The sequence below is a fragment of the Hemicordylus capensis genome, chromosome 2 (genome assembly GCF_027244095.1).
Source record: "Hemicordylus capensis ecotype Gifberg chromosome 2, rHemCap1.1.pri, whole genome shotgun sequence".
Classification (NCBI taxonomy): domain Eukaryota; kingdom Metazoa; phylum Chordata; class Lepidosauria; order Squamata; family Cordylidae; genus Hemicordylus; species Hemicordylus capensis.
Genome location: NC_069658.1, coordinates 254,864,813 through 254,891,432, shown reverse-complemented (window position 1 = coordinate 254,891,432; position 26,620 = coordinate 254,864,813). Strand labels below are relative to the sequence as shown.

The window sequence follows — 26,620 nt, the reverse complement described above, 5'->3', positions numbered from 1 at the left end:
CATAAAATTCCATTAATTTAATTAGGCACATAAATATGAATCTACTTGGAACCAGGTTATGATGATGTGATAAATGTAAATTCATAAAACAAAATGTCTTCTAGCCTTTCTGATGCTATTAGACATGATTTTCCTCCCTCATGGCTTTTGTAATGTTTGTAAAGGAAAGAAAGACTTGTAAACACATTATATTATTTTATTATTTTATTAGATTTATATACTGCCTTTCATAAAATTATCCAAAGGCATTTTATATGTCCATTACAACCATACTGGTCACAGCACTGCAAAAAAAAAAAAAAGAACACAGGAATTATCAGGCATAACGTTTAGCTTTCACCATCAAATGCTCCTTTGTGTTTAGATCAGGTCTCAGAACAATGATGTAGCATTTGGGAAGAAAGATGCAACCCAGTAAGCCCAGGCTGGAGGCCAAGATGGAGAAGACCTGCACAGCCACCATGTATTTCCCCTTGGTGCTCAGGTAGGTGGGCACAAAGGACACCCACACACTGCAAAAGACCAACATGCTGAAGGTGATCAGCTTGGCCTCATTGAAGGATCCAGGCAGCTTCCTGGCTAGGAAAGCCACTGTGAAAGAGATGGCGGCCAGGAAGCCCATGTAGCCAAGGGCAGTGTAAAACATAGCGACAGACCCTTCATTGCATTGCAGGGTGATCTGCCCAGCTTGGGAGTGCATGTCAGCATCAGGGAAGGGAGGAGAGATTGCCAGCCAGGCAGTACAAATGCCCACTTGAACAATGGAACAGGAGAAGACAATGGAGTTGACCAGACTCTTCCCCAGCCATTTCCTCATCCTGTTCCCTGGCTTTGCGACCGTGAATGCCACCACCACCGTGATGGTTTTGGCCAACACACAAGAGACAGCAAATGAGAAGATGATACTAAAGGCAGTTTGCCGGAGAAGGCAGGACACCTTCTGGGGCTGACCAATGAACAGAAAGGAGGACAAGAAGGAGAGTAGGAGAGAGACCAGGAACATGTAGGAGAGGTCACGATTGTTGGCTTTGACAACTGGAGTTTCTAAGTATGTACTGAAGAGTCCTAAAACAATTGCTGTGCATAATGAGAAGAACAGTGCAAGGCAAGCTAGGATGATCCCCAAAGACTCTTCATAAGACAGGAATGTTATCAGTTTAGGGACACATTGATCATGGTCCTGGTTTGGATGCTGATCTTCTGGACACTTGTTGCAATGGTCTGCATCTGAAAGATATAAGAGTGATTTTAGTGCTACTAACAGCTACTTTACATACCTAACAATTCAGTAATCCTGAAAGCTTTGCTCTTAGATGAAAGTTAAGAAGCTTTACATGTTCACTTTTGTTCTGTTCATTTTGACTGCCACTGCACAGTGCCAACTGTCAACTGCCATGTGCCAACTACATCCCCCACCCCCAAACTACAAGGCAGTGGGGTACTCATTTTAATTTTTAGGAATATTGAAATGTTTAGATTCTTTGGTGTCTAATAACTTTTCCTCATAATGAATCCCTATGAGGATTCATTATACGCCTTCATTTCTTCTGCTCATTTTGATGATCATTGGACAGGGCCAACTGTCAACTGCCATGTGTCAACTACACCCCCCAACACACACACACTGGGGTACTCAGTTTATTTTTTATGTATTTTTGAAGTGTTCAGATTCTTTGTTGTCTTCATTACACACCTTCATTTCTTCTGTTCATTGTGACCCCACTGCGGGTGGGGGTGGGGAATTAGTGGTATCCCATGTTCCAATACCCCCCAACCCACAAGCCACTGGCTACTCAGTTTATGTTTTAGGAATTTTTGAGGTGTTTAGACTCTGGTGTGTAATGAATCCTCATAGGGATTCATTATGAGGAAAGGTTATTAGATACCAAAAAGCCTAGACACTTGGAAAAGATCCTAGAACATAAACTGAGTAGTACCCCACTTCCTTGTGGGTGGGAGTGGAGTGTAATTGGCACATGACAATTGACAGTTGGCACTGTCAAAAAGGAAATCAAAATGAATAGAAGAAATGAAGGTGTGTAATGAATCCTCATAGGGATTCATTGAGAGGAAGTTATTATACACCAAAGAATCCAAACACTTGAAAAATAGTGACCACACATTTTGCTCCATTCCTCTACTTCTACAATGGCTAGAGCTTAGCTTTCTTTAAAAAATGAAAGCTAGGAATCTGGGGAAATTAATAGGAGGGATCTGAATCTCGAATCAACTTGAATCGAATCAGGCATCATTCCATTTGTACTCAAATCTAACCAATGGACCACAGGGGTAATTTGTTTTGTCTCCAAATCACCCAAATCAGCTAGATTTGGGTACAAATCGATTTGTACCCTAATCAATTTGCACATCCCTAAGAAACACTCATTACTACAGTGATCCATATCTTGAAACTGGAAGAGATCCCTGTCAAGTGCAAAAAAGAGAAGCAACTCTCCCTGCAGCTCTTTGCCCAAGAACTTTTCCTTCATTCCCCTTTGTGAAATGAATTATCCATTTGTTGATTCTAAACACAGGTCAGAAATGCTTAAAATAAACTTGCACACATTCTGAGAACTTATCATTGTCGTATTCCCAACAGGTAGCCCTAATCTCTAAAGTCACTTACCTTCCTGAGTGGAGATTGTCCCTCTCGTACATAGAGTACAGTCATAGCAGCACACTGGCTCTCCTTCCTTAACCACCTTGACGTATCCAGGGCGACAGCTTTCTGTACATCTGGAATGAGGCAGGGTCTGTGCATAAGAAAAGGAAACATTAAGCATAATGTGTTAGGAGGCGTTGTCTATGGAAATGAATCATAGAGTAAACTCTATGGCTGTACGGCTGTAAGGCTGTAAGTCAGCTGCTCTGGAAATCCTGACATTCGGGCTTTAAGAAGCCTCACTTAGATACTGACACATGAGATACATCTCATATCACATGTGATATGTGTGGTGAAATGATCAGAGAGATGGTTGATGATATGGTAGTCAAAGGTTTACTTAAGGAGGGTAAGGAGATTGCAGAGAAGCTGAATGCATTCTTTGCATCTGTCTTCACTACTGAAGATGTAGAACAGATCCCTGTGAGCAGGAAAGTATGGACAATTTTCTCAGTAGAGGGATGTGTAAAGTGAGTCTGTATTTGGACCAGTGCTTTTTAACTTTTTAACTTCATAAATCATCCAGAGTTGGGGTGAGCAGTGAGATGGGCTAGTTGCTGATGACATCAAATTACGCAGGGTGATAAAAACAGAAAAGGATTGCAAAGAGTTACAAAAAGATCTCTCCTGTGAATGAGCATCGAAATGTCAAATGCCGAGCAAAGTAAGTAAGTGTAAAGTGTTGCATATTTTGGGCAAAATATCCCAACTTGGGGTCTGAGGTGCCAGTGATGGACCAGGAAAAGGCTCTTGGGATCTTGGTGGATACTTCACTGAATATGTGAATATATTCACTGAATATGTTGTCCCAGCGTGTGGCAGTTGTTACAAAGGTTAATTCCACACTAGGGAAAGGGATTGAAAATAAAACTGCCCATAGAGTAATGCCCTTATACAAATCTATGGTGCCTCTGCACATGGAATACTGTGTACAGTTCTGGTTACCACACCCTAAGAAAGATATTGTAGAGCTGGAAAAGGTTCCAAGAAGGGCAACCAAAATGTTTAGAGAATTGGAGCAACTCCCCTGTGAGGAAAGACTGTGTTTGGGTTTAGAAAGAAGGTGTGTGGGGACATAATAGAGGTGAATACAATTATACACAGTGTGGATAAAGTGGATAGAGAGAGGTTTTTCTCCCTCTCTCATAATATTAGAACTCAGAATCACACGTTCAAGCTAAATGCTGGGCTACTAGCCTGGATAGTTGTATATTTCCTTCAGGATCCCTAGATCCTTTGTGCACATCCCTAGAGCTATTCAATGGAGTCCCTCAGTATACCATTCTGTCACTAACATGAAACTGCTGGGCGAGGTCCTCAGGAATTTTGATGCAGGATGTTATCAGTTTACTGATGACACCAAATCTATATTTCCATGTTATCATTAACAGACAACGGCATTCTTTCGCAAGATGCCTGTGTACAGACAGTAGTGGGCTGGATGAGAGATAATAAATGGAAACTGAATCCAATCAAGATAGAGGTGCTCATTGTGGGGTGCCAGGCTAAGAGCACTTTTTATTAGCTTCAGCTGATATAGCAGCTGAATCCTTTTTTTGAAGAGAATTAACTCAGAGCAGAGGTGTATTACCTGGTAAACTCCAGGCTTGACTTCAGCAATTCAAAGAGCTGCCTTTGTACATAGTCTGGAAACTTAAGTTACTTCAAAATGTGGCAGCCAATTTGGTCTCTGAGTTATTCCAGGGGAATCATATTACGCCTGTTCTTAAACCATTGCATTGGCTGCCTATATGTTTTTATGCAAAATTGATTGACTGATTAAGTGCCGTCAAGCCGGTGTTGACTCTTAGCAATCACAGAGATAGATTCTCTCCAGGACGATCTGTCCAACTTGGCCTTTGAAGTCTCTCAGTGGTGCATTCATTGCTGTCGTAATCGAGTCCATCCACCTTGTTGCTGGTCATCTTCTTCTCTTTCCTTCAACTTCCCCCAGCATTATGGACTTTTCAAGGGAGCTGGGTTTTTGCATAATCCATCCAACGTATGATAGTTTGAGCCTGCTCATTTGTGCCTCAAGTGGAAATTCTGGATTGATTTGTTCTATGATCCATTTGTTTGTTTTCCTGGCTGTCCATGGTATCCTCAAAAGTCTTCTCCAGCACCCATTCAAAAGCGTCAATTCTTCTTCTTCAAAGTCTAGCTTTCACATCCATAAAGTGTCATGGGAAAAACCATTGTCTGAACTATTCTAATCTTTGTAGGTATAGACACATCATGGCATGTAAATATCCTTCCCAAAGGCCTTCATTGCTACCCTACCAAGTGCTAGTCTGTGGTGTATTTCTTGACTGCTGGATCCTTGACTGTTGATGGTCAATCCCAAGAAGCAGAAGCTATCCACCACTTCAATGTCTTCATTATCAGTTCTGAGACTGGTTGCTGTACCTGTTGTCATGAGTATAGACTTCTTTGTATTTATTTGTAGTCACATTTTCTCACTGTGCTTCTTGACCTTCATTACTAGAGCTTGCAGATCATCTCCATTCTCAGCTATCAGAATGGTGCCATCAGTGTAGCGCAGATTATTGATGTTTCTTCCTCCAACTTTAAAACCACACTCATCTTCTTCCAGTCCAGCTTCTCTCATTATAAGCTGAATAAAGAAGGAGAAAGTATACAGCCTTGTCTTACTCCTTTGCCAATCTGGAACCAAACTGTTTCCCGATGTTCCATCTGGACTGTGGCTTTCTGTATAGGTTTCTCATGAGAACAATGAGATGTTCTGGGATGCCCATTTTCTTAAGGATATTCCACAACTTGACATGCTCGATGCAATCAAAGGCTTTTCTGTAGCCAATGAAGCACATGTTTACTTCTTTTTGGTATTCTTTGGCTTTCTCAATTATCCAATGCACATCAGCAATGATGTCTCTTGTTCCTCGGCCTTTTCTGAAACCAGCTTGAACATTTCCACATAGGCCTCTAATCTGTGTTGGATGATCCTGAGCATTATGCTAGCATATGAAATTAAGGGTATTGTACGATGGTTTGTGCAATCTATTAAGTCTCATTTCTTTGGTATGAGTATGACCATACGTCTTACAATCTGTTGGCCACTGTGTCATTCTCCAAATTTGCTAGCATAGTTTGGTTAGAGCCTTGACTGATTCTTCTTCTGTTGCCTGCCATATTTCTGAAGCTATGCCATCAGTTCCTGCAGCCTTCCGACTTGGTAATGACCGTAGTGCTGATCTAATTGCATCTTCCCTTACTAGAGGTACTTGCAAGTAGGGAATATCTTCTAGAGTTTCTTGGATGTTGATGTCCCTGCTGTACAGATCTTCAGTATACTCCTTCCATCTCTGTTTAATCTTCTCTGAACCAGTTACTATCTGTCCTTTGGCATCCCTTAACATACCAATTTGAGGTTGGAACTTCCTTCTGAGTACAGAGATCTTTTGGAAAACTTTCCGTTGTTTTTCCATATCTATTTCCATCCTCAAGGTCTTTACAGATGTCATTGTAGTACTGCTCCTTGTCTTTTCTAACAGTTTTCTAAAAATCCCTATTAAGTTCCTTCCTGAGATCTTTATCTTTCTTGACCTTGGCTTCTCTTTTCTTCTTGGCAATTTCCACCGTCTTTCTGACATCCATTTTGCTTTCTTCTGTTTCTTGGTCTTTGGCAGTCTCTTTTCACATTTGTAATTAACAGCTTCTTTGATTTCATTCCACAGTTCCTCTGGTTCCCTATCAATCAGGTTCAGAACTTCAAAGCGGTTCCTGATGTTCTCCTTGAAAATAGTGAGGACATTCTCAAGATCATATCGTGGAAGCTGGATAGCTTTGTTTTTCCACTTTAGCTTGACTTGGAACTTGCACATTAGCAGTTTGTGACCTGTTCCACAATCAGCCTCTGGCCATGTCTTTGCTGTTATATCTGAACTCTTCCACCTCTTAGCACCAATAATATAATCAATTTGATTTTTGTGGACTCCATCTGGTGATGTCCATGTGTATAGGCACCACTTTGGTTGTTTGAAGAATGTGTTAGCAATGAAGAGATCATTGGCTTAGCAGAAACTAATAAGTCCTTCTCCTGCTTCATTTCTAATTCCTAGGCTATATAGTCCAACTGTGTTTTCCTCCATACCATTTCCAACTTTGGCATTCCAGTCTCCAACCACCAGCAGCACATCTTACTTGCATGTTCTGTCAATTTCAGACTGAACTTGAGCATAAAACTCATCAACTTCCTCTTCTGCTGCATCAGTCGTTGGGGCATAGACTTGAAGAACTGTCATCTTAAAGGGTTGTCCATGAAATCTAATTGATAATATTTGGTCAGAGACCGCATTGTACCCAAGTACTGTCATTGCTATATCCTTCCTATGAAAGTAACACTGTTCCTTTGTTTCTCACGTCCTGAGTAGTAAATAGTATTATTTTCTGATTGAAAGTGTCCCATTCCAATCCATTTTAACTCACTGATGCCCAAGATGTTAATCTGTAGTTGATTCATTTCATCTTTCACTGTGTCAAGCTTACCCATATTCATGCTTCTTACGTTCCATGTTCCCATTGTAATTCTGTCTTTATAGCTTCGGATTTTCTTTTCCCACATGGCAACATCAGCTGCTAGATGTCCAAAAAGCTTTAATCTAACCACATCATAAACACCATCGGAACTCTGAGAGATCCTCAGCTCTTCCTCAGTAGCATGTTGAGTAACATCCGAACTGAGGAGTCCATCATCTGGCACTACATCAACAATCATTCTATTTTGTCTATCCATGTGGTTTTCTTGGTAAATTCCAGGAGTGGTTTACCATTGCCTTCTCCCGCGCAGTATGAAATGATGCCTTTGTCATTGTCACTGAAGTGATGAGAGCTGGTCTTGTGGTCATAAACATGACTTGTCCCCTTAACTAAGCTGGGTCTGCTCTTGTTGCATATGAATGGGAGACTAGAAGTGTGAGCACTGTAAGATATTCCCCTCAAGGGAAGGAGCTGCTCTGGGAAAAGCAGGTTTCAAGTTCCCTCGCTGGCTTCTTCAAGATAGGGCTGAGAGAGCTTCCTGCCTGCAACCTTGGAGAAGCTGTGGCCAGTCTGTGAAGACAATACTGAGCTAGCTAGACCAATAGTCAGACTCAGTATATGGCAGCTTCCTATGTTCCTATGCTCCTAAGTGATCGTCCACCTCCAGCATCTTCCTATATCGCTGCTGCGCAATATAGGTGCCTGCTTGCTTTAGCTCGGAAGCTGGGATGACCTTCGCACTTTGGGTGACCCTGCTGGGAGCATATCTTCTGGCGTACTTCGCTCATCCCTCCCAGGAACAATTGCACACACACACACACACACACCCCATGATGAGGCAGCCTAGCAGGGCTTGGGTTGTGGTGGTGGTGGGGAGGTTATGCAAAATAGAAGGTGCAAAATACAAAATACAAGGCACTTTCTTCTGCATGATCCACACTGGACATGAAGTCCATCTGGAGAGGTCTCTTTCTGGCTGCCAACAGCTTGTCAGGTGGCAGCTCAGGATTAAGCCTTCTCCACGGCTACTCTTTGGATGTGGAATGCACTCACCACAGAAACCTGGGGCTTAACATCACTGGTCTTCAAGAGAGCCCTTAAAACTCACCATTTTAGTTTGGCCTTCCAGGTTCTTTAAATTGTTTTAAATTACTTTAATTCTTTGGTTTTTAATTTCTGATAGTTTAATTATTTTGTTTCTAAATTGTTTGTTGTTTTTATTTACTATAAGCCACCCAGAGCTTTTAGATGGGGTGGCATTAAATACATACATACATACTGTCATGTTTTTTTATAGGTATCCTCTCCTTTATCTATTGTATATAACACAAAATAAATTCTTAGAGCTCAGCAGATGTTATTAAAGGGAATAAAGTCAAATCAATGGTTTTCTCTACCTGTTGAAACCTCCTGGGCCACACAATGGCTTTCAAGTCAATGGAGATATTGATCTCTGAGGATGCCTGTCTTTCTAGGCTCCCAACTTTCACTCTAGTAATGGACTTATTGGGAAATGCCACAAAGTTCACAATATCAAAGTCAGCTGCCAGGTTCTCGTTCTCATCAAAGTAAACTCTATTCATGATCGAACTATTATAAAAGTGGGCATGTCTCAGGAAAGGGTGAAGCTAGAATGGCACAGAAAACAATAGCATTTAGAAAACAGTAAACCATATGGATTATCTTCACGCTGCCCATTTTGAGGTCAAAGCACCTCTGCCTTCTTCGTCATGAACCCCACCGCCCACTGAGATCTGCTGGAGAGGTCCGTCTGCAGCTGCCACCGGCTCTTCTGGTGGCCACTCAGGGATGGGCCTTCTCTGCTGCTGCCCCAAAGCTTTGGAATGTGCTCCCCAGTGAAATAAGATCCTCCCCATCTCTGACAGCTTTTAAAAAGTCTTTAAAGACGCATCTGTCCACCCAGGCTTTTAATTAATATTGTTTTAATGGTTTTAATGCTGTTTTAAAATACTGTTTAAAAAAATTTAAATTGTTGTAATGTTTTAAATTTTTCCTTTTTGTTTTAACTAATGTTTTACTTTCTGTTTTTATTTTGTTGTAAACCGCCCAGTTCCCAAGGCAGTTCCAGGCTGGTTGTGGAGGTAGGCCGTTAAACTCCTTAAAACAGCATGTGAGTACTCACGTCATGCTACTAAAATGGTTTCCAAGGATTTGCTTCACAAATGTTCAGATTCGCAACACCAATACACTTGAAAATACACAATTGATGGTAATTTTAGGTTTTACTATCAGTGAGGGGGAACAATACCTGCCATGGCTGTACCAGATGGTTTTTCACCCTGCCTGCACTTGCCATCACTCTCCAGTGCATTCTGGATGAGTGTGCAGCATGGAGGGCCCATGCCACAGCCTGAACACTGTTGTAAATACTGTAGCTGTCTTGAGAAAGAATTCTCTCCATCATATCTTCAGGTAAGGTCCCCAGTGTCTCTTTCTCCATACATCTTATCCAATCTTTCACAGGCTTTGACTCTAAGCAATGAAATGCATCCTCCCCAAACTGTTTCATGGCAGAAAGAAGTTGGGGGAAATTGTCATATCCTATTGCTTTGTGCGTCTGAATTAAGAAAGACAAAGAACCATGAAGGAACTGGGTATCTATCCTTTTGGTAAACAACCTCAAGTTGGAGTCCTCCAAAACTGTTGCAATCCACACTTTCCCCAAAATTGGTTCTTTTATTTTTCCACAGAATATTAGTATAGTAAACATGGCACGCAATCCCTCCTGATAAACAATAACATTGATACTTCTCTCCATGAGAAATGACATCTTTTTGTATGGATTATAATAATCGTACTGTGATAGACCTGGGATGTATTTTGAAAAGGCAACACAAAGACCACTCCTGATAATCAAAGGGGCAAAAGTGTTCAGGAATAGTTCTCCATGGTCATTTTCTGGAGCAAGGAGACCAACCCATGTCCAATTGAAATGCAAGAGTAGCTTGACAATCCCCAGGTAAGGGGGTTCCTGTTTAGGGACCATCCGGTAGAAAAATGGGAACTGAGTTTTATCTTTTAAAGCAGTATTGGTGAAACCATAACTGACCTAGTAGGGAAAGGAAATAGTATTGTTTTCTTTTCAGGACAAAATTCAGAAATTTGTTAACCTAAAATCTAGCTATATAAAATTCTCTAAGGTGTACTCATGGCTAATCCTGTGTGTGGCAGCTCTTGCAAGAGTTTGCGCGCAGAAGCACCGTGGTGATTGGGCAGTGGATATTCCATATGCAAATATAGAGGATGAGCCTGTGAGAGCAGAAGCACCATGGTGATTGGGCAGTGGGGATTCCATATGCAGATAGGAAGGAGGAGTCTGTGATGGTTAAGGACAATTGGAATGCAACAGTTACTTGTTGGAAGATGTTCTTCATTGTAGATGAGAGGGATCTATATATAGTAGCTTAACCTGCACAGAAAATCTTCGCGAATTTATTTAAGAACGTAAGAACAGCCTTGTTGGATCAGGCCCAAGGCCCATCTAGTCCAGCATCCTGTTTCACACAGTGGACCACCAGATGCTGCTGGAAGCCACCAGCAGGAGTTGAGGGCATGCCCCCTCTCCTGCTGTTACTCCCCTGCAACTGGTACTCAGAGGCATCCTGCCTTTAAGGCTGGAGGTGACCTGTAGCCCTCCAGCTAGTAGCCACTGATAGACCTCTCCTCCAAGAAGGTATCCAAACCCCTCTTAAAGCCATCCAGGTTGTTGGCTGTCACCACATCTCATGGCAGAGAATTCCACAAGTTGATTATGCGTTGTGTGAAAAATTACTTTCGTTTGTTGGCCCTTGATTTCCTGGCAATCAATTTCATGGGATGACCCCTGGTTCTAGTGTTATGTGAGAGGGAGAAGAATTTCTCTCTATCCACTTTCTCCACACCATGCATGATTTTGTAGACCTCTATCATGTCTCCCCGCAGTCATCTTTTTTCTAAACTAAAAAGCCCCAGGTGTTGTAGCCTTGCCTTATAAGAAAGGTGCTCTAGGCCCCTGATCATCTTGGTTGCCCTCTTCTGCACCTTTTCCAGTTCTACAATGTTCTTTTTTAGGTGTGGTGACCAGAATTGTATGCAGTACTCCAGGTGTGGCCGCACCATAGTTTTTTATAAGGGCATTATAATATTAGCCCTTTTATTTTCAATCCCCTTCCTAATGATCCCTAGCATGGAATTGGCCTTTTTCACAGCTGCTGCACATTGAATTGACACTTCAAATGAGCTGACCAACATGACCCAAAGATCACACTCCTGGTCAGTCACCGACAGCTCAGATCCCATCAGCATATACTTGAAGTTGGGCTTCTTCGTCCCAATGTGCATCACTGGACACTTGCCAACATTGATCCGCATTTGCCACTTTGTTGCCCATTCACCCAGTTTGGAGAGATCCTTTTGGAGCTCCTCATAATACGTTTTGGATTTCACTACCCGAAAGAGTTTGGTATCATCTGCAAATTTGGCCACCTCGCTGCTTACCCCTGCTTCTAGATCATTTATGAATAAATTTAAAAGCATCTCTCCCAGTATAAATCCCTGGGGGACCTCACTTCTTACTTCCCTCCATTGTGAAAACTCTCTGTTTATCCCTACCCTCTGTTTCCTGTCTTTCAACCAGTTAGCAATCCACACATGTACTTGTCCCCTTATCCCATGACTGCTAAGTTTCCTCAGGAGTCTTTGATGAGGAACTTTGTTGAAAGCTTTTGGAAGTCCAGGTGTATGATGTCAACTGGATCACCCTTATCCACACACTTGTTGACACTCTCAAAGAACTCCAAAAGGTTTGTGAGGCAAGATTTATCTTTGAGGAAGCCATGCTGGTTCACTCCCAGCAGGGCCTGTTCTTCTATGTGCTTTACAATTTTATCCTTGAGGATGCTTTCAATCAATTTGCCTGGAACAGACGTTAAGCTAACCAGCCTGTAATTTCCCAGATCACCCCTGGATCCCTTTTTGAAAATCGGTGTTACATTTGCTACTTTCCATTCCTCTGGTACAGAGCCCGATTGCAGGGATACATTATATATTTTAGAAAGGAGGTCAGCTATTTCACATTTGAGTTCTTCCTGCTTCAGGAACAGGTATAACCTCAGTATCCTCTGCTGTGAAGACGGATGCAAAGAACTCACTTGATTGCTCCCCTCACTCCCTGCCACAGCCCCCCTTACCATGGAGATCTCTCCACCTTCACCTCAGCCACACACCTGCTCCTCCTCTTCCATCCAGTTGCTTCCCTCCCTCCACCCCTCTTGGTCACTCCTCCTTTGTTGCGGCTGTAGTGTTGCTGTAACATATTGGCCAAGCTGCAGCCTACTATCCCCAGAGACCTCCCCACCTTCATCTGAGCCCTGCTCCTGCTCCTGCTCCTCCCCACAGGAGGGGCAGCAGCAGCAATTGACCAGGCCCTTCCTCACTGCTGCCACCACCATGGCTGCTCATTCCCCTCAGGCCACTTACAGGCTCGGGCCCATCCCTTGCCTGTCTGCCTCCCTCCCTCCACCAATGTCCTCAGTAGCCCCAAACAGCAGCAGTGGTTGACTGGGCCCTTCCTTGCTAGCACCGCCACCATGGCCACTTGTTCCACTCAGGCTGGTGACAGGCTCGGGCCAGTCCCTCGCCCTTCCTTGTATCTCTCTTCCCCTCCCTGAGATATATAGATAGATAGATAGATATAGATATAGATATAGATATAGATATAGATATAGATATAGATACACACACACACATACATACACATACTGTATAGATTCCTCTCCTCTATAATCAAGAACAGCTTCTGACCAGTAACAGTTGCATTCCAACTGACCTTAACCATCACAGGCGCCTCCTCCCTATCTGCATATGGAATCCCCACTGCCCAATCAGTTGGTCGTGAACTTTTGCGAGAGCTGCCACACATGGGATTAGCCATGTGTACACCTTAGAAAATAATATATAGAGATAAAAGGATAGTCGGCAGGGGTCAGTGAAGAGAGTGGTCATAAGTAGGGGTGTGCATTTCATTTTGGATAAAAAACGTTTTGTGCCCAAAACAGGCCATTTTGGCTGTTTTGTATCCGAAACAAAACACCCAATGCTCAAAACAGAACATTTTGTAGCCGAAATAAAACGTCCCTGTTTCGGATACAAAAAGTGTTGTTGTTTCGGCTATTTCAGAACTCCATTTTGCAATCACAAAAAGTCTTTCTCCTTCAGTCTCCATTTTGATTTGTGACATCTGTTTGAATTTCCAGCCCTTCCAGCCTGCAGATTGGCCAGCGAAAGCATGGGCCGATCTGCTGGCAATTGCCTCCTTGTTCCTTTTAAGGTAACTTAAGGGTAAAATTTATCCTCATTGGCCAGTGGGGCAGTGTGCATATACTCACATTGTCCAGTGGGACAATGTGCACACTGCATGAGGCAGTGTGCATTTCATTGTTGTTGTTTCACACTTGTGTGTGTAGATCAATTGCATTTCGGGGGGGGATGTGGATGTGCATGACCTTTGGAAATCTGCCTGGTTCTTTGCAAAGCTCTGCTGCTGCTGTTGTTGATGTATGATGTTGATGTTATTTGGGGTGTATTTGGGGCAGAAAGGGGGCTTTGGGGGCAGAAGAGTGGATCAGGTGGTAGTGCTCCAATGGGTGCCTGCTGCCACCCAGATTCCAAAGGAATTGGGAAAAGGGCTGATTTTTAAAGAATTTCTGAAGTTTACATGTCTTTGGGGCAGATTCAGGGCAAAAAGGCGGCCCGAGGGGTAAAACAGTGGGTTGGGTGGCAGTGACCCAAGGGCTTCCTGCCACAACCCAGATTCCAAAGGAATAGGACAAAGGGCTGATTTCTTAGGAATTGTTTAAGTTTACGGGTCTTTAAGGTTCCCCCCCCCGCAGGAAATAATGGAGGTTTCGGCAGACCCATAACTCCACATGGGGGGCACAGAGGTGTCCGGGAGCAAGTGGTGGTGTAGTGCACATAGGATGCCAACCACCCCCATGGGTTGCTAACCCATGGGGTCCTGGGTTCTGTTGTTTCTGAGGTGTTCTGAGTGTAGATTCTCTGGTAGCATATGAGGTTTTCAACAACAAACCATGAATCCACTTTCACTTTTAGGGGGTGTTTTTAAAAATCCAAAACATTTCAAATTTGGATTTTGCAATTTTGAACAAAGAACAAAATTGAGGTGTTTCAGATTAGCTGATTTCAAACAAAGAACAAAATGGGAGTGTTTCGGATTTGGGCCAAAAACAAAACAGGGGGGGGGGACAAAATGCACAACCCTAGTCATGAGGGAGGAAAGAGCCCCTTCACGAGAAGGAGGCTGCCATTGTGTGAATCAGATGAGGAAACAAAATGAATAAGATCTGTTAAATCAGGCAGGGAGAGGGGGGAGAGAAGGGGAAGAAAGACCGGGGAAGAGCAAGTGGAGGAGAGAGAGAAAGAAGGGAGGGGAAGAGAGAAAGAAGGAAGGGTGAGGGATGGGCCCACACCTGTCAGCGGCCTGAGTGGGAACAAGCACCTATTGGCAGCAAGGAAGGGCCCAGTCAGCCACTGCTGGTGTCTGGGGCTACTGAGGCCATTGGTTGAGGGAGGCAGGGAGGCAAGGGATGGGCCTGGGCTTGTCAGCGGCCTGAGGGGAACGAGTGGCGGTGGTGGTGGCGGCAGCAGGAAGGGCCCAGTCAACCATTGCTGCTGCTGCTCCTATGAGGAGCTGCAGGAGCGGGGCTCGGGTGAGGATGGGGAGGTCTCTGGGAATAGGGGGCTTCAACTTGGCCAATAGGTGCCAGCAACGCTGTAGCCATCACCAAGAGGGGTGAGTGGGTGGAGTAAAGGGATGGAGGAGTGACCAAGAGGGGTGAGGGGGATGGAAGCAACTGGATGGAGGAGGAGGAGTGTGGCTGATGTGAGGGTGGAGAGATATCTGAGGTGAGGGGGGCTGTGGCAGGGGGTGAGGGGAGCAACCAAGAACTAGCATGCAGATGCTCTGTGCAGGTTAAGCTGCTTACTATTATTTCATAGGGTTTACATCATTACAATGGGTGAAGTGCATGCATAGGGAGGGGCCACATATTTTCTTCTACAACAGAATCCCAAGGGCAGCGCTTTCTTCATAGGGATAAATGGCAACCATTCATTTCTGTGGGAGCAAGTGAATGAGGTCCCCTTACAGACATTGCTGAGTGAGGCTAAACCTCATTATTACTCATTTGTCTAATCCTCCATTAAATCCATCCAAACAGGTGGCCGTCACCACATCTTGTGGCAAAGAATTCCACAGATTAATTATGTGTTGTGTAAAAAGTACTTCCTTTGGTCTGACCTAAATTTCTGGTATCAAGTTTCATTTGAGGACCCCTGCTTCCGGTGTCTGAGAGAGGAAGACTGCTCAGTTCACTTTCTTGTGGAACTCTTCCTCAGGGGTCTATTACAATATATAAAATATACCAATTAGAATAATAAGAAATAGATATAAAATCAAAAGGACTATATAAGACTAAATAATCATATTGCATGAATGAGAAAAGAGATAAAAGCAAGTCATAATTGTAACCTTATAAAACCAATTATAAGTTTTGTAATTATGGCTTGTTTTAATCTCTTTTTTCATTTGTGAAATATGACTATTTAGTTTTTTATAGTCCCTTTGATTTTAAATCTACTAATTATTTTAACTGGTATATTTTACATATTGTAGTCCCCTGAAGAAGACAAGAGTTCCAGTAGAAAGAAATATATTTGAGACCTACTCTGTAATAAACAGAGGCGTAACTAGGGAAAATGGCGCCTGGGGCAAGCACTGAAATTGCGCCCCCCCCCCAACATCTGACACGCACTCTCTCCATCCAAGTATGTAACTCAGCTTTCTCATCCAGAATGATTAGCTTTTACTAAGCTGTTCCTATTTCTGTGCAAGCAACTCAAAGTAAATTTGCTCACAATTATGAATTATGATTCCATGTGGTTTCTTCCATGTGACATTTGCTTACAATTATGACTTATGATTCCATGTGGTTTCTTCCATGTGACATGGAAGAAACCACATGGAATCATAAGTCATAATTGTAAGCAAATTTCCCTTTTTGCACTTGCAATTTTTTTTTAGTGAACATAAAAAAAGACTCACTTGATCTTCTAAATGTTGAAGTATATACTTTCTCCCCCTGCCCCAACCTACAATTAATTCCAGCTATTTTTTTCAAGGGCTACTAGTTTTATTTACAAACTGTTTGGCAGCACCATGCTTAAATAATCACTAATTGCTCCATAAAACTGAACCATAAAAGTTTTATTCACTGTTCATCTGATTTTCAGTCTAGTTAATTAAATTGGTGAAGGTTTAGACTTGGTGGAGGTTTAGACTTGGTTAATTAAATTGGTGGAGGTTTAGGTGCCGGGCAGCAGCAGGCAAACTGTGGCTGAGGAGAACAGCCCGTCCCTCCCCCTCCCCCCCATTCCCTTTCCCGACTAGCAAGAGAAAATCTGTCTGTGCCAGTTACAGGAATGAGTTGGGCAGAGGAGGACAAGAAGGACAAATGGAGACTGAGCCTTTGAAGCTGCCTGCAAGAAGCAACAAGGGTGTGCTGTTGCTTTGGGGGAATCAATGTTGTGATAAAAGTAGTAGTTGTCTTTTCCCTCCTTTGACATTTCAGACACACAATACTAGGGCTGCCAAATGGAAAAGAGAGCAGGTCTCCTGTAGAGATGCAGAGAAGAGGGAATTTCAGCAGGTGCAGCTTGTCATGCAAGGGAAAGAAAAAGCTGTCCTTTCCCCACTTGGCAGCCCTACACAATACATTTCCAGTATACTTTTCTCACAAGGAAACGGAACACATAAAACACTGCTTTGAAATGTCCTAGTGAGCATTGACATATTTGTCATTTATTTACTGGTATTTAAAAAATGTATGCCCTGACCTTCAGAATAGCTATTCTCAGGGTGACTGACAAATCATGGAAAACCAATGAAAAAAACCCACAACCAAGTAGAACAGCAGAACCATAAAAGCATAAAATAGTGAGAGAGAGAGAGAGAGAGAGAGAGAGAGAGAGAGAGAGAGAGAGAGGAAGGAAGAGAGAAAGAAAGCAAGTCAGACAAGAAAAGAGAGAGGGGGCAGAGAGAGAGAGAGGGAGGGAGGGAGGGAGAGATAGAGAAAGAAAAACAGGAAAAAAGAGAGAGGAAGGAAGGAATAGAGAGAGAAAGAAATTGAGAGAGGAAGGAAGAGAAAGGAAGGAAGGAAGTCAGACAAGAAAAAAGAGAGGGGGCAGAAAGAGAGGGAGGGAGGGAGGAAGAGATAGAGAAAGAAAGAAGGAAAGAAAGAGAGATGAAGGAAGGAAGAGAGAGAGAGAGAGAAACTGAGAGAGGAAGGAAGGAAGTCAGACAAGAAAAAAGAGAGGGAGGAAGGGAGGGAGAAAGGCGCAGAGAGCCAGCCAGATGGGGTGATGCTGCAGAGGGTGGCAGAGCGCACGCGCCCGGAGGGGGGGGGCTGTTTCCACGTGCCGGGAAAGGGGGTCAGGTGCGACCCTGAGCTGCTTGACACAAAGAAGCCGCCTCCGTAGGAAACGCGGAGCCTGAAGCCAGCCGGAGCTCTTGCAGAGAGGCGGCGGCTGCTGCTTTGCATCGGGCTCATTTCTCCTCACGCGGTCCCTCTGGCTTAACAGGCGACGGGCATAGCAGGTTTTCAGTTTATTCAAAAACAGCAACAACCCAGCAAACCCGCTGAGCCAGAAGGGTCAGTGGAACCAAACCACGTATCTTTGCCTGCGCGCTGAATGCCGACATAATTCACTTCATGCAATTCTCAAGTAAGGACTCACTCAGGAAGCTATTTCTTTAAGTCAGAATAAGAGATCAAGCTGGGACTAACTATTGCAGTTTGACTGAATTAAGCCCTCAGGGGCAGGCTCACAGCTGGATTCCCCCAGCCCACACAATAGACTATTGAGCCCCCTAAAGCTGGGCTTTTAAGTCACTGCGGCTGGGAGGACGAGATTTCGCGAAAGAGAAAGAGATTATTTGATATCATTCACACACACACACCTATTGTTTCCTTGCTCAATGCTCCGTCCTTGCTTGTCCTCCTGCTCCTATGCTGGCTAGCTGCCGAATCCTTCCTTCCTCCGTCCTCCCCGCTCCGCTCCTTTCCAGCCTGATGCACCGCATGGCAAGTGTGTGCACGTGCAGGCAACGAGCTCTCCCAGGCCAAACACGCATGCGCAACTGGCGTCAGAGGACTCTCGGAGTTTCAAGTGTGAAGAGAGACAAAGAGAGCTGCCTTGCCGACGCTGCAATTTGCAAAGCAGGCAGGCAATTCAAACGGGACGGCAAACGCGGCGCCCAGTGCCGGAGCTGGCGCTGGGACCGGGGGAGGGGGGCTGACTTAAAAAAAATATTTTTTTTCTTTTAAAAAAAAAAATTCCCCCGAAAAAGGCAGGGGATCTTGGGGGTACTTTTTGGCGCCCCCCACGTGATCAATCAGAGTGGCGCCGGGGGCACGTGCCCCCCCTGCCCCCCCATCGTTAAGCCCATGGTAATAAACTGCCAGTGCACTGTTCCTGTTCTCTTTCTCCATTCACTTTCTCCTCACCTCGGATAATTTTATAATGTCTCCTCTTTTGTTGCCTTCTTTCTAAACTAGAAACCCCAAATGCTATACTTTCCTTGTAAGGAAGTTGTTCTAGCCCCCAGACCTTTTTGGTTGCAACCTTCTGCACCATTTTGATGGAAGAATCAGAGAGAGAGAGAGAGAGAGAACTATTACAGAGCCCCAAATGGTTTGAAAGGACAATTGCTGGTTAGAGTACCACATTTCCACGAATCAAAGACAACTCTGAATTTAAGACACCCTTTAAAAGCAGAGGTTAAATACAGGCTATATCTGCTGTGGGGGCCTGGCCACAGCTGGCTCTCGGTCTAACCATCTGCTGCTACCAGAATAAGATCTTTAGCTTGTTTGACTGGTTCCACATTCGGTCACCAAACCCTTTCAAAACCAATATCAAACTCAATAGTGTGGTAAATAAAACAGGTAGGTAGGTGTTAGGTGGGACTAAAATAACAGACAGACACACCAGTAAAATGTATAAAGACAAGGACAGGTTTACTATAAGAGGCTGCAAAAATAAAAATTAAAAAACAGTACCGGAACAAATTATGTTAAGTTCAGTAGGCAAGAGTACACGGTTCAAAATACAAAACAAACTTGCTAGCCTTCTCTCCCAAGGCCTAGCAGGTTCTAGAAGGACCAGCTCCCTCACTGCTTCCTTCCCTAGCAGTTTCAGCCCAGCCCTACTCTGCTGGTGTTCCAGCCTTCTGGCTCACACAACACTCAGCAGCACTCTCTCTCCCACACAAAACTCTTCTCCCACAGCCTTCCTCCTCCTGGCTGTTTCACCCAGGCAGCCAGAACCTTTTCTCTCTGCCCGGAGACAACCAATCATAGCACGTTGTAACTTTCCCTCCAAAACTCTGCAGCAGACAACTTTTATGTCAGACCTCTAAGTCAGACTTGACTGTGAGAGGCTGCTACCTTTTAACCCCTGCAGAGCCTAGAGGGGACATAAAACAAACTGAAGGGGGGGGGAACCCATAACACATAATGGGAAGGAGTTATTCCTTCACATCTTCATGAACTCAAAAGGAACAGGGATCTGAATTTAAGACAACCTCCTGATTTCCAATTTCAAAAAGCTTGGCGTGGGAGTGGGACCTAGTCCTGGAATCAGGTTAATACAGTTTGTATACTCATCCAACTTTCACTTCTGGTAAATGCTGAGGGTTGGATTGTTTCATAAAGTCTGACAAGCCTTTTTATGCAAAGGTGGTGAGGCAACATGAATATGTATGTCAACCATATACATTCTGAGAGACGAAAAAGTGGAATTAGATGCAGCTTAAAACATCACTTTCATTATCCATACCTGTGGGATTTTGTAGTTGCTCAATATAGTAAAAATCTGGGTAGCAATTTCAGAGTCAGCTCCTTCAAGAACAGCCATCAGGTTATGACTTCCACCACAACTGTAGTTTGGAACATTCTTCTGTCCAGCAGACAGCAGGTTTACCATGGCATCATAGGTCATTCTTGCTTCGAAATAGTTCTCATAGATGTTGTAGCCTAGAGTGATGTTGGGCAGGAGCCTCAGATTCTGGTTGATGTCATGAATGGCAAACATGAAGGGCAGGAGCTGCCAGAATTTATCACCTCCAGAACTGCAACAAAAATATGTGCATCATACATGTGGATCTCCTATTCAATAATATCATGTCAAGTTCTTGCTTCTTTCAGAAACAACCTAAATTGTTTCTGAAAGAAGGAGAATTGTTACTGCCTGCTCCCCGTGCCCAGCAGAAGAGGGAGACCATCCACCAGCAAGAGGCACAGGGTGAGAGCCGGTGCTGGATGTTACTCCTCTGATGATTTCTTCATCTGCTGCCTGTCTATGGGACTTCTGCCTGCCAGCTCTGTTGCAGTTGAGTGTTGGCAAGACTGGAGTCCTGTGCTTCCATCTGCCTGCCCCTGGGCTACATAGGAGACTGCCAGTGGCAGCGGGACCACCACCGAAGGGACCACCACTGAAGGGGCAACACCAAAGGGGGTTGCCCCTTTGGGGAGCCACTTCAGGGAGCAACAAGGGTGAGGGCTAACCCCTCCCCCATTCAGCATTTCTAGGGTTGGGGGGAGGGTGAACTAAGGCTTGGGGAAGATTTGTTTTGAATGTTTTGGAGTCTGTCTGGAGATGGGGATATGGGAGGGCATTTCCACTGGTCTTGGGGTGGCTATTCCTGTGGTGGTGGGGAATAGAAGAAGTTACGTTGGCAGGTCAGCAGGCCATTGCAGGGGAAGGGAAATCAGAAACTTAATAGCTGTTTCCCCTTCCGACTGCCCTGCCAGCCCTTTGACCTTGGGAAGCAAGATTTGATCATGGATGAAGGGGCTGACCGGGTGTGTATCACAGAGACTTGGTTGGGGGAGGCTGGGGGCCCAGTTTGGGCCCTGCTTCTTCCTCCAGGGTAGGCTATAAAGGAGCAGGTAAGGGAGCGTGGGTGGGGATGTGGAGCAGCTGTGGTCTTTAAGGATATCTCCCTTACCAGGATCCCTATCAGAGTGTCTGATCATATTGAATGTGTATACTTAGTTTGGGGACCAGGGATAGATTGGGACTTCTGTTGGTGTACCGATCACTTCGCTGCCCAACAGAGTCACTAACTGAGCTCACGGACTTGGTCTCAGGTTTGGCGTTGGAGTCCCCCAGGCTTATGGTGCTGGGGGACTTCAATATCGACTTTGGGACCAGGTTGTCTGGCGCAGCTCAGGAGTTCATAGCGGCCATGACAACTATGGACCTATCCCAAGTGGTCTCTGGACCGACACATGTTGCTGTTCACATGCTTGATCTGATCTTTCATTCCGATCAGGGTGGTGTTCCATAGATGGGGACACCTGTGATTTCCCCATTGTCATGGACAGACCACCATCTGGTTAAGACTGGACTCACAGATGCGTCCCACCTCTGCAGGCATGAGGGACCTATTAGAATGGCCTGTCCAAAAAGGTTATTGGATCCAAGAGGATTCCAAGAAGCCTTGGAAGGATTTAATGTTGACCCTGCCAGTGATCCGATTGATGCCCTGGTGGAGAATTGGAATAGTCAGCTCACCAGGGCAGTAGACATGATCACTCCTAAGCATCCTCTCTGACCTGCTTCAAAAATGGCTCCTTGGTATATGGAAGATCTGCGGCAGCTGAAGTGGCAAGGTAGACAACAAGAACACAAGTGGAGGAAGACAACTCGAATCCAACAGATTGTGACATAGAGCGTATTTAAAGATCTATGCTCTGGCTATATGTGCAGCAAAGAAGTGTTTCTTTTCTGCCCGTATTGCTTCCGCAGGCTCTCATCCACCAGAGCTATTCAGGGTTGTGAGGGGACTAGTAGGGCCCCCTACTCCCCTGAGTCAGAATTTGGAACCATTAGTTGCCCACTGTGACACTTTTAATGACTTTTTTTGTGGACAAAATCTCTCATATTCAGGTTGATCTAGATTTAGACTCCACAGTTATCACAGTGTCAGATGCAGAGGTATCCAGCAACTCCTCTTGTGTGGTTAGACTGGATCAGTTTCAGCTTGTGACTCCTCAGGATGTGAACAAGCTGCTCGGAATGGTGCGTCCTACCTTCTGTCTGCTTGATCGTTGCCCAACATGGCTTATTCTATCTGACAAGGGGGTTGTTGTGGAGAGCCTGGTGGCAATCATAAATACCTCTCTGAGGGAGGGCAGGATGCCTCCTTGTTCAAAGGAGGCAATTATTAGACCTATTCTTAAGAAGCCTGCCTTGGACCCCACGGAGTTTAATAGCTGCAGGCCTGTCTCCAACCTCCCATGGTTGGGCAAGGTGCTTGGCTGGTGGCCACCCAGCTCCAGGCAGTCTTGGAGGAAACTGACTATTTAGCCCATTTCAAACTGTTTATCGGATGGGCTATGGGGTGGAGACTGCCTTGGTTGGCCTGATGGATAATCTCCCATTAGGACTTGACAGAGGAAGTCTGACTCTGTTGGTCCTTTTGGATCTCTCAGCGGCTTTTGATACTATCGACCATAGTATCCTTCTGGAATGTCTGAGAGAGTTGGGGGTGGGAGGCACTGCTTTGCAGTGATTCCGCTCCTACCTTTCTGGCAGATTCCAGACGGTGTCACTTGGAGACTGTTGTTCTTCAAAATCTGAACTTTTATATGGGGTCCCTCAGGGCTCCATACTGTCTCCAATGCTTTTTACTATCACATGAAACTATTGGGAGAGATCATCCAGAGATTTGGTGCTGGGTGCTATCAGTACGCTGATGACACCCAAATCTATTTCTCCTTGTCAACATCATCAGAAGAATGCATATCCTCCCTGAATGCCTGCTTGGGAGCAGTAATGGGCTAGATTAGGGATAACAAAATGAGACTTAATCTAGACAAGACGGAGGTATTTATTGTGCAGGGTTATCACTCAGGAAGCGATATTGATCTACCTGTTCTAGACTTCCTCAGAGGGAACAGCTACCAGTCTGGGAGTGCTTCTGGATCCACACCTTTCCCTGGTTCCCCAGGTTGAGGAACTGGCCAGAAGCGCTTTCTATCAGCTTTGGTTGATACGCCAACTGCATCCATTTCTTGAGGTTCATGACCTCAGAACACTTGCTGGTAACCTCCAGACTTGATCACTGCAGTGCTCTTGCCTTTGTACGTACTCTGGAAACTACAGTTAGTACAAAATGTGGCAGCCAAGTTGGTCTCTGGGTCATCTTGAAGAGACTATATAACTCCTATATTACAGGAGTTGCACTAGCTGCCAATAGGTTTCCTGGCAAAATACAAAGTGCTGCTTATAACCTATAAAGCCCTAAACAGCTTAAGCCCATGGTACTTATGAGAGCATCTTCTTCTGCATGATCCCCATCATCCACTGTGTACATCAGGGGAGGTTCATCTGTGGCTACCTTCATGTCACCTGGTGGCCACCCAGGGATGGGGCTTTTCTGTTGTCACCCCAAGACTTCCCATGGGAATAAGTCTCTCCATCTCTAGCGGCTTATGAAAAGTGTCAGAAGACTCATCTTTTTACCCAGGTTTTTTAACTTTTTAACTTTTTAAATTTATTGATTTGTTTTAAACTGTTTTTAGCATTTAGTTGATTTTAAAGTTTTGTATAGTGTTTTGTTGTGACCCACCCTGATACCTTGGTTTGGGTAGGTATACAAATACATCAAATAAATAAATAATCTATTATGGGTAATAGTAATAAATTTATGGCCGGAATCACCATAACTGATTCCATCATGATGTCTGTGTTCACACCATTATAGCTTGCTTTAAGGTGAACATTTCCTTTTAAAAAACAAAACTGGGGCAAATGTCCACTCTAGCGCTGAGTGAGGCGGAAAGCTCTACAGATAATTAAGCCACAAATACACCACCATATGATTATTTACCTTGAAAACCTGAAAAATGGAGGATCACGAAAAACCAACCATTGACCGAAAATAGTTGATGTAGTTGTGACCTCACTGATCTGATAGTCTCCTGGCCTGTAATAATTAAATGTTTTGTCTCGATAGCTTATCAGACTTAATGGGAATTTTGCCTTCTGCATCCCACAGAGAACAAGGGGCAGCAGCAAAAGCATTAGCAACATCAGCAGTAGCAGTTTCATTCTGGGTATGCCTGCTATGGTAACACTGAAACACACACACCCGATCACTTATCTCAACTGCAGATCCAACTAATTAGAAAGCAAGACCTCCAACTAGCCCATAGTTACAGTGACTTTACTCCTGTAAATGAGGTCCAGCCAAAGCTGATCTTAAATGGCATATTGCCATTCTCCCTACAGCCCAACTCCCCATTGGAGCAAGAAGCATTAATGCACCAGCCTTTTCGGATTTAGTTCAAGAGGTTGCTGCACGTTGTTCTCAGGCCTGACATTTTTATTATTTATTTCAGGGACGACCTTGGGAAGGATCCTTCGAGTTTTGGCAAAAAAGAAAAGTGAATCACAATGATTTTGATAATTATATGGGGAAATAATAACTCTTGTAACATCCTCAATTCTCCATGTGCTCCATGAGCAGGTGTGCAACTGGAGAAAACATGTTTGTCAGACTCACAAGTTCTACTCAACCAACCTTTTGAGTCAGCAAAGGGGCAGAATTCTGAGGCTGAACTGACTTGTAATGAGAAAATGCTCCCAAATCTTCAGCCAAAGCTCTTCTGTTAGGATACTTGTGAATGATTACACAAGTGACTTGTAAACATGATGACCTTCTGAAGTTGACTTACACAGAGTCAAACCACTGCTCTGTCTAGCTCAAAATTGTGGATTTTAATTGGCAATGGCTTTCCAGGGTCCAAGATTTTCCCAGCTCTGCTACCTGAAATTTTCTAACTGGAGTTGCTGAGATCTAACTAGGGCATTGTGCATGCCAAACATGTGTTCAACTGCTAAGCCATGGATCCTCCACTCTCCTTAGCAACCCACTTCTCTGCTCAACCAGAATGGTTAGAGAGTGATAAAAGTTTGCATTTCTCCATTAGATTATGTTTCAGCTTGCATATTAGCAATAGCAATAGCACTTACATTTATATACCGCTCTACAGCCGGAGCTCTCTAAGCGGTTTTACAATGATTTTAGCATATTGCCCCCAACATTCTGGGTCTAAAAGAGCTCACTTTGAAAATAAAGGTAGAATGTTCCATGCACAGACCTGTAAAGGTACACAACACAAGCACATGTTCACAACAAATGCATACAAAAAACACTTGCACATGCACACACAAACTCAAGCACACAAACACACACTACAAACACACACACCAGAGCTGCCAGAACCTAAGGGGTATACTTGTGGGTCAAATGGGCCGTAAGCCAGAATTTGGCTTTTTAAAAGCCAAATCTGGCCACCTAGACACACACACACACATGCACAGAACACAGCCCCCCAATACAAGCAGAAGCATATGCGCACAGAAACCAACACACACATCATTAAAGAATACAAATGCAGACAGAAACAATGATGTGCACACACACACACACACACACACACAAGTTAAGTGAATGCACACAAAAGCACAAGTGTATGAACACAATGTATACTCATGTACAAACACACACTTGTTTTCAGGAACTTCTGGCTCAGAGGTGGAAGGCTCTGTAGAGTGAAACTGTTTATTCAAACAGTTTATGCAGTTGCCACTAGCTCCTATGGTGACTATGCAGGGATGGGCATTCTATGTTGCTGCCCCAAGACTCTGGAATGAGCTGCCTACTGAAAAAAGAGCCTCCCCATCTCTAACAGCTTTTTAAAAGTCTCTAAGGACTTATATTTTCACCCAAGCTTTTTAACTGGACTGTAGTTCTAAATTGTTTTAAGATTTTCATTTTAAATCTGTTTTATGTTGTTGTGAACCATCTAGAGATGGATGTTCGGGGCGGTCTACACATTTGAAAAATAAATAATCAATAATACCATGAATCTGGTTGCAGCAATACTGAAAATGCATCTGGTGCAGAGGAAGCAGCCCAGCTTCTAGCAGGGCTTTCCCTCCCTCTTGATTGCAATACTAGTTTGTGTGCCCTTTTGACAAGAAGGTAACTAGCTAACATTTCAGGAGACCATTTTTCTTCGAGTGATCTAATGGCTGGGAGATCACACTGAAGAGAGAAATCATAAGAGTCCATTTCACATATGCTATACAAGTGGCAGATGCCTGTACACTTGTACACATGTTTGTGTGAATGACCATACCTATGTTCATTTAAAAAGTGAACCTGGATACAGGTCCTTCAATTGCAGGGTAGAGATAGGAAATATATTTCTCTACCAGCATTCAGCATAACATGTTGTTAGAATATTATTTGCAAATAGCTCTAACAGAGCCAAAAAGCACAGTTGGTTTGCACAGCACTTAGCTATT

General features: G+C 44.0%; 1 protein-coding gene across 4 annotated transcripts; it reads right to left on the bottom strand.

Moving 5' to 3' along the window:
* Positions 1-216: 216 nt before the first annotated feature.
* Positions 217-20,614, bottom strand: LOC128346414 (vomeronasal type-2 receptor 26-like). 4 transcript variants are annotated; one of them, XM_053299702.1, is made up of 5 exons: positions 19,564-19,599; positions 9,429-9,737; positions 8,557-8,787; positions 2,627-2,753; positions 217-1,227 (listed from the first exon to the last, which is right to left on the bottom strand). In XM_053299702.1, the coding sequence occupies exons 2-5, from the start codon at positions 9,687-9,689 to the stop codon at positions 317-319; spliced, it is 1,530 nt and encodes a 509-aa protein (XP_053155677.1). In that variant the 5' UTR covers positions 9,690-9,737; positions 19,564-19,599; the 3' UTR covers positions 217-316. The 4 variants fall into 4 exon arrangements, 2 of the variants coding, with proteins under 2 accessions (XP_053155677.1, XP_053155678.1); XR_008316950.1 differs by lacking the exons at positions 8,557-8,787; positions 9,429-9,737 and having other exon boundaries at positions 19,297-19,578; XR_008316949.1 differs by lacking the exons at positions 8,557-8,787; positions 9,429-9,737; positions 19,564-19,599 and adding an exon at positions 18,195-18,461.
* Positions 20,615-26,620: the final 6,006 nt, after the last annotated feature.

What these genes read in the sequence shown, in the direction of transcription:
- LOC128346414 (XM_053299702.1), bottom strand. Translation starts at nt 9,689, where the DNA reads ATGAAACAGTTTGGGGAGGATGCATTTCATTGCTTAGAGTCAAAGCCT. An exon ending in ATCTGGTACAGCCATGGCAG is followed by an intron (nt 8,788 to 9,428) that starts GTATTGTTCCCC and finishes GTGCCATTCTAG; the next exon opens with CTTCACCCTTTCCTGAGACA. An exon ending in GACAATCTCCACTCAGGAAG is followed by an intron (nt 1,228 to 2,626) that starts GTAAGTGACTTT and finishes TATATCTTTCAG; the next exon opens with ATGCAGACCATTGCAACAAG.